This window comes from Cherax quadricarinatus, chromosome 41, assembly GCF_038502225.1.
Source record: "Cherax quadricarinatus isolate ZL_2023a chromosome 41, ASM3850222v1, whole genome shotgun sequence".
Taxonomy (NCBI): domain Eukaryota; kingdom Metazoa; phylum Arthropoda; class Malacostraca; order Decapoda; family Parastacidae; genus Cherax; species Cherax quadricarinatus.
In genome coordinates, this window is record NC_091332.1 from 23,391,755 (window position 1) to 23,400,397 (window position 8,643).

General features: G+C 40.1%; 1 protein-coding gene across 3 annotated transcripts in view; it reads left to right on the plus strand.

The window, feature by feature from the left end:
* LOC128695941 (synaptic vesicle glycoprotein 2C) overlaps nt 1–8,643 on the plus strand; it is a 298,500-nt gene that overhangs the window by 239,874 nt on the left and 49,983 nt on the right. For all 3 annotated transcript variants that reach the window (XM_053786908.2, XM_070093075.1, XM_070093074.1), the window contains exon 8: nt 6,851–6,939. In XM_053786908.2, coding sequence (XP_053642883.1) covers nt 6,851–6,939 — 89 coding nt within the window. The remainder of the gene's footprint in view (nt 1–6,850; nt 6,940–8,643) is intronic.

Consider the following 8,643-nt stretch of genomic DNA (forward strand, 5'->3'; position numbering starts at 1 on the left):
CTTGCACACGAAAATCACTCACAACGAAAGCAAAAGACTCGGCAGACGATACAACATCCCCCCAATGAAAAGCAGGGGTGTCACTAGCACGTTAAGAGGCAACACAATAAGTGTCAGGGGCCCGAGACTGTTCAACTGCCTCCCAGCATACATAAGGGGGATTACCAATAGACCCCTGGCTGTCTTCAAGCTGGCACTGGACAAGCACCTAAAGTCGGTACCTGACCAGCCGGGCTGTGGCTTGCACGTTGGATTGCGTGCATCCAGCAGTAACAGCCTGGTTGATCAGGCCCTGATCCACCAGGAGGCCTGGTCACAGACCGGGCCGAGGGGGCGTTGACCCCCGGAACTCTCTCCAGGTAAACTCCAGGTAAACTGCCCGTTTGGTGTACTAGCCTCCACGAGCAGTATATATAGTACTGTAACTACGAACAAGTGGTATTTAATGAATAACAGCACTGCACCCTAGCTCTGCAGGGTGCGTGATTCTTTACGATTGTATGGTCCCGTTGTGAATTTTCGCTCACCATGAGGCGGGATAAAACAATGCAGGTTCGAATCCTCGGCTGGCCACAGTATATATATATATATATATATATATATATATATATATATATATATATATATATATATATATATATATATATATCAATAACAACACTGCACTAGCCAAGGAGTCGAACCCATGCTGTTTTGGCCCGCCTCATAGTAAGCGAAAACGCATGACACTTTAGACCAATAGACCACACTAGGTCTAAAGCGTCATGCGTTTTTGCTTTCCATGAGGCGGGCCAAAACAGCATGGATTCGACTCCTTGGCTAGTGCAGTGTTGTTATTGATCAATACCACTCGTTTCGTGGGTACAATTTTATATATATATATATATATATATATATATATATATATATATATATATATATATATATATATATATATATATATATACATACATATATATATATATATATATATATATATATATATATATATATATATATATATAAAGAGAGAGAGAGAGAGAGAGAGAGAGAGAGAGAGAGAGAGAGAGAGAGAGAGGGCGACAAACATATCAGATCATTAATTAGTTGTAGCTACAGTTAGAGTAAGAGGTAGATGGGGCAATAGAGTAAGAGAGAGGTGAAAGTTTATAAACTAAGGGAAGAGGAAGTTAGGGTGAGATATGAGCAACTGCTGGGAGAATGGTTGGGTAGTAATGGTATAGGTAGTGTGGGGGGTTGAAGGGGGGTGGGATAGTTTTAAAAAGACACTGTTAAAATGTGGGGCAGAAGTTTGTGGGTGTAGAAGGGTGGATGCAGGAGGGAAGAGGAGTGATTGGTGAAATGATGCGTACGTAAAGAGTGCGACAAACGAGAAAAAGATCGCTTATGAAAGGTTTTCACAAAGAAGTGATATAAGAAAGGTTGATTATGTGGATAGTAGAGCTATATAATCCTTTGGGTTTAATGCTCCCCCATGATTGTAATAATATTATGGAGAGTAAAAGAGATGTGAAGAGTGCAAAAGGAGAGCAAATGATAGAGTGGGTGAGGTACTGGCAACAAATTTTGCTGGGAATAAGAAAAAAAGTATGGAGATAAATAATATAAGAAAGCGTTGGGACAGTTAAAAATAGAATAGGGGAGTTAGTAGATGGAAAGTTGGAGGTATTGGGAAGATAACGAGAATATTTTGAGAAACTGTTAAATGTTGAAAAGAGAGAGAGGCAGTAATTTCATGCATCTGTCAGGGAGGTATAGCATCTTTTAATTAAGAGAGAAGAGCGAGATGTGAGTGTGGAGGAGGTGTGTGAGGCATTGGGTAGAATGAGAGAGGGGGTACAGCAGCTAGAACTGATTTGATCATGACAGAAATGTTAAAAGCAGGTAGGGATATACATTTTGTTCAATAAATGTATGAAAGAGTTAAAAGTATCTAGGATTGTCAGAGAGTGTGTATAGTTCCTTTATTTAAAGGGAAGGGGGACAAAAGAGAGTGTAAAAGTTATAGGGGGAATAAGTTTACTTTACCAGGTAAAGTGTATAGTAGGGTTATTATTGAAAGAATTAAAGGTAAGACAGAGAATAGGATTGCAAATGAACAAGGAGGCTTTAGAATGAGTAGAGGATGTGTAGATCAAGTGTTTACATTGAAGCATATATGTGAACAGTGTTTAGATAAAGGTAGGGAAGTTTTTATTGCATTTATGGATTTAGAAAAGGCATATGATAGAGTGGATAGGGGAGAAATATGGCAGATGTTGCAAGTGTATGGAATAGGTAGTAGCTACTAAATGCTGTAAAGAGTTTTTATGAGGATAATGAGGCTCAGGTTAGGGTGTGCAGAAGAGAGGGAGACTACTTCCCAGTAAAAGTAGGTCTTAGTCAGGGATGTGTAATGTCACCATGGTTGTTTAATATATTTATAGATGGGGTTGTAAAAGAAGTAAATGCTAGGGTCTTGGGGAGAGGGGTGGGATTAAATTATGGGGAATCAAATACAAAATGGGAGTTAACACAGTTACTTTTTGCTGATGATACTGTGCTTTTGGGAGATTCTAAAGAAATTTTGCAAAGGTTAGTGGACGAGTTTGGGAGTGTGTGTAAAGGAAGAAAGTTGAAAGTGAACATAGATAAGATTAAAGTGATGAGGGTATCAAATGATTTAGATAAAGAAAAAATGGATATCACATTGGAGGGAGGGAGTATGGAAGAGGTGAATGTGTTCAGATATTTGGGAGTAGACTTCTCAGTGGATGGGTTTACGAAGGATGAGATTGACCATAGAGCTGATGAAGGAAAAAGGGTGGGTGGTGCTTTGGGGTATCTGTGGAGACAAAGAATGTTATCCATGGAGGCTAAGAATGGAATGTATGAGAGTATAGTGGTACCAACACTCTTATAAGGGTGTGAAGCATAGGTTGTAAATGCTGCAGCAAGGTAAAGGTTGGAGACAGTGGAGATGTTGTGTATAAGGGCAACTGGAGATTAGGAGGAGGTGCGGAATTACTTAATGTATTATTCAGGGGGCTGAGGAGGGGTTGTTGAGGTGGTTTGGTCATTTAGAGAGGAAGGAGCAAAATAGGAAAAGATGGAGGGAGGGAGTAAAAGAGGATTTGTATGCAAAGGGCTTGAACATACAGCAGGCATGTGTGAGCGTGTTATTAGTGAGTGGATACGAATGGTTTTTGAGATTTGACGAGCTGTTGGAGTGTGAGCAGGGTTCGAAACCACATAAGGAGAGTGGTACAGCTCCTCTAGTGATTCTCTAGACCCTGATCCACCATGAGGCCTGGTGTCAGACTGGGTCGCGGGGGCGTTGAACCCTGAAACCCTCTCCAGGTAAACTCCAGGTAAACATCACACTTTTTATTATATACAACCCCGTGTGAAAAATATTCAAGTGAAGATGTGTGTAAGGTATAATATATATGTGTGTGCAGCATAGTGTTTTATATGGTATCCAAGAAATCATTAAAATGTATATATTTTTTAATAAGTGATCTATGTGAGAGAATATTATAACCACAGTGACTACATGTGTGAGAAATATTGCTAAACACGGTATAATACTGATGTCATAGTTGCAGGTAAGAACGTGTGGTCCATGTTGCAAGTGTTTCTGTAGAATATGGTGACATTATCTTTTAGGCTCCTCACCTCCTACCCTTCTCTGTCTTTGTGCATGCCTCTTTTTTCTGTCTGTCTTTCTCTTTTCTTTCTTACTTCTTTTATAGAAGTGATAAAAATATTTATATGAAAACAATAAACCTATATAGTATAGTATTGAATTATTGCATAACCTTAGAGGTTTTTTCTTTCATGATAGATAACTCTAAGCTTCCTAACTTTCTTTTATTTTCTTACTCGTTATGTAATAATATTTAAAAAATGTACGGCAGTGAAGTATATGTAAGATATGATACTGAATTATTGCATAACCAAACAATCTGTAAGATATGGCATGAGGACCCAGGAGCTGTTGATCAGCTGTGGGTTTATGTTGCTTTGCAACATCCAGTTCTACCTTACTGACCTTCATTTCGAGTTTTATGATTCTTAGTCAGGTCTCCGATACTTCCCCCCTACCTTCCACTCAGAGCTCCAGGTAGTACTGACACGTGGCGACATCATGGAGTAGGGTAAGCGAGTAGTTGGATGGGTGACCATGTGTGCACACACATGCTGGAAATGCGTCCCTGACTCCGTTGTGTTGGGAGACTTCTATGGAAACCTCTCGACAAAGGAGTCACTACAGACGAGGCACCATACACACACAGATCGATCAAGCCCTATGATCCCACAAGGAGTTGATGGCTTCTTCCTGGAATGATCATACCCATCTATACAGTGGATACCTGATGAGCGGTAGTTCGCTCCGAGTGCCTGTCTTACCATGTGCCTCTTCCAGCGATGCATGTCTTGGTAGACAGGTCCTTCTATTCTGACCTTTCAATAACGGGTTTTGTAAATCATCTTCCTACCTTCTTCATTTGGTTATATCTGACCACAGCTCTCAGTGTTTGAGTTTTGTTTGAGGGAGAGATTCTGTCCTTTATTTACTGTTGTAGAAGCAAACAGCAAGTTAGATCTTGTCATGTCTGCTCCTGTGTTAGAACCAAATTGTGTACTGCACAGTAGAGAAAAAAAAGACACGTTGAAGAACGAACCTTTATTGAAACAACTTTTCGTTCTGCCTAGTTGATTTTTAAGTCATGACATAAAAGTACACAGAGCTAAAATTGATCTAAATGAAACTTTGTTCTCAAGCAAATCTTCTTCTTACCACATGATAGTTTTGCACGTATCAGCACGCTGTATCCTACCCCAGGGCTGAAATGCTAGTGAATCCTCTGTACAAAACTAGAAGCTGATGATAAAGCAAACTACAACTGCAAAACTGCAGTTTTAGGAGACGGATCCAAGATGGAAATACGACCCAATTCCACCAACTTTCTGAAGTAATCAGAGATGTCGTCAGCCAGGTGCTCAAGAGCACCTTAACTCCCTCACTACTGAGTTGCAGTAGTTATTTCCTAAAATGCATACCAATCTAATTAAAATGGCTCTGACAAGGGATGTATTCAAATGCCGTGCAGATGCTGTCCCCACAGTGTTCTAGGAGTTGTTTTTTTAAACTCGATCACAACTCGGCAAAAGATTAATTCGGATTCCTGTGTCTTAAAGGGTTCTGGGGAATAATGTGCTCAATTATCCTGGTCATGGTAATAACACTCTTAGTGTGCCAATCCAGTTTTCTTCAACATATCTGTTCGAGTTTATCTTTTCTTCTCATCTGTCATTGAAGTCAAAGACTCAGAACAAGCTCCAGGTTGAGTGTTGTCTACAATGTACTGTCAGCAGTAGCCTCACAAAAAACAGATTCTAGTAGAAAAAAACAGGTGCGGGAATCTCATTGGACTGTGTCTCACACAGACATGTCCACTGCAGATATGCTGCTGACACACAGTTCAAAACAGTGTTGCAGTGGCAGGGTTTGTGTTTGAAACGGAACTGTCAAGTGCTTTCATTTATCTCTGAATTAATTTTCATTTCCTTATTCATACACTTCTTTTTAGTTAATGTTTCTGCTTTGAGTGCTGTTACTAATGAAATCATTATTGCTTTAATTTAATACTGCGTAAATAAATGAAAACACCGTGGCTAAGAGTGAGGTTGAGGTGGGAGGGGGATCATAAGAGATTATTTGGCAAACACCGGAAATGACCTGGAAAAGGTTAGGAACCCCAGCACTAGTGGATCCTACCCACATGTGATGATGTCTTCAACTGTTGCATACCTCTTTTCTGACTCCCGTACAAGAATCTTGGTCCTCATGCCTCTATATTAGATTGAAAAAAAAAAGCTAGTTGTACTGGCGGAGCCTATGTGTGTAACTTGGAATTCATGCAAGCAAACTTTTATTGGAACATTTCGCTCTGTGTAGAACTTGATCAAGTCATGGCTTGGTAAAGCTCTACAAAGAGTTGTCCCAATATAAGTTTGTTCTGGATCATATTTTTTCTTCACTATTGTCGGCATTAAGGCATCGGTATCAAGAAAGTTCTTGTTTAGATAAGGGAGGTCTGTTCATCAATGAGACCGGATAATAGCCACCTCGAACTGCGTTGCATAAATTACTTGTAAAGCTTCGACGAAGGAAAAATAACAGATAATTATGTCCTGTTGAACTGTATTGCCCACCAAGCATACCACTTACCAAAAATATATATATATATGTATATAGCCCATGAACTCACTGAAGCAGAAGACTTGATAAGGCTTTACTGAGACCCAAAAGTAGTCCATAAATAAAAGGCTTACTCTCCACATTGTGCCTTTTTCTTGTCTCGAACTTGTTTACCTTTTCTTGTAAAATCTCGTAATTGCTGGCAAGATTCATGGGACTGGAGGTCTATAGCTAGAAAGAGAAAACTCCGTAAGTATTTCAAATAGCTTCATCATTTCATAATGTTTTAAAACTTACGGAATCAGAATCATGATTGACTCCGAGACACTTCAGAGAGCTTTCTCGAGGATCTCACAGGTATGCTTGTCATATTTCACAGGTATGCCTATAATATCCCATAGATATGTCCGTAATATTGCACAAGTATCTCTGCATAATCATTTGCAATTCCTTCACAATTATTTTCCTGCACTGTACTCCCATTTGAAATGTATCTGAGAATATGCTACTTCAGTCATTGACTGAAAATTTATATTGTTACAACTCAGTCATTCTAATGAATATATCTTCCTCTGGTGTTTGGTGGGTGGATGACATATGACAGATGAATGTTATAGTTTATTCAGTGATATTCTTCTGTAATACTTGCTGTGATCTTTCCAGTTTTGGGGCCTCTTCCTGCAGCTGTTTCTACCACCTTACTTGAAGACCACTCTCTTGCTACTAATTGTGTGGCTAACATGTTCATTTGGGTGAGTTGGTCTACTTTTTTGTAAAACATAGTTTTCATATTTATGCATTACTTTCATAATTGTACAGGAAGGTCAGTAAATTACCTCAGTGTCAATATCAGCTGTAACTTGATGAGGTCAGGTCACTGCAAGATCCGAGAAAGATATCCCATTTTCCCATAAGCCCAGCCTCCACTGCTCTTCTTGCTAGATAAGATTTTGTTCGGATTTTTAACCCTGGAGCGTTAGCCAACCAGGATAACCCAAGAAAGTCAGTGCGTCATCGAGGACTGTCTGTCTTATTTCCATTGTGATCCTTCAGTCTTGTCCCCCAGGATGCCACCCACACCGGTCTAATAACACTCAGGTACCTACTTCCTTGCCAGGTGAACAGGGACAATAAGTGTAAGGAAACACGCCCAATGTATCCACCCGACCGCGGATTAAACGACACATTGTGTGAGGCGAGGGCGTTACCTACCAGGCCATGGGACATCGTACAAAGTACGGATTACATTTCAAATACAGTTAAATATCTGCATTGAAGATTTCAAGTCAATCGGAAAAGGTATTCACGAGTTATAGCATGGAAACTAATGACTACACTTCTTCAGTAAAAATGACAAATTGGCATCTACACAAATGACGACCAATTCAAGCCTACCACTGAGACACAACAGCTGTGAAAGTTTCAAGCCAATAAGGAAAGTCCCTCTCTTGTTATAGTACAGAGAGCAATATTCCAAAATGCACCAGCACTTCAAGTGTTGTGTCTGACTAAAAAAATAGACAAGCGTAGTTTAATGTGAGCTTTTATTGGTTACGTTTTGCCCACACACAGCGGGGTTTATCAAGTCACAAGAGATCTCTGTGATATCATAAAGCCCACTGTGTGGGTGAAACGTAGTCAATAAAGGACTACATTATACTCCAATTGTGTCTTTATTTGTCCATCGTGTCGGTATTACCATTTGCCTCCGTTGTGCTTGACGCTGAGCGAGACCCATAGGTGTATAGTGCCTGGTGAGTGCCATGTTATCTGCATAACACCAAGAAGTGGTTTCGCAGTTTGAAGCTGACTGATTACATGGTACCTCTTCACTGTGTATCCCAAATTAACGGGATAGATATACTAAGCACATTTGTTTCATCGAGAAGTTTTGTGTGTTGTTCAGTGAACCCGCTCTGCCCCAGATCTCTCCTCCATCCCGTGATTTTATTCTACAGTTCAATTTCATTTGGGCATACCCAGAAACACTTCCGTGGTTTAATATCTCTTGTAGATGATTCCTGAATATCTGCACAAGGTGCATGGACGCATTTTCCACAGAAGCTGTTGTTAGGTTAGACACATATGCAACAGTTAGACAACTTTATTCCGAAACGTTTCGCCTACACAGTAGGCTTCTTCGGTCGAATACAGAAAGTAGGCAGGAACAGTAGAGATGTGAAGACGATGTAATCAGTCCATCACCCTTAAAGTCGTAGAATTTGAGGTTGTCAGTCCCTCAACCTGGAGAAATTCAGTTCCATAGTCAGGAACTATCTGAAGATCAAGCGACAGTGCGGAGACTTAAATACTGTCGGAAGGAGAGGTGCAGAGTAGTAGTAGTAGTGAGAATGTAGCCACTGAGAGGTCATGTCCCTCTTAGATCCAACATTTCTCACTTGAAAAGGTTGTCCAAGGTGTTTTCTGTACCAAGATGCCATGTATTGCAGTGTCTG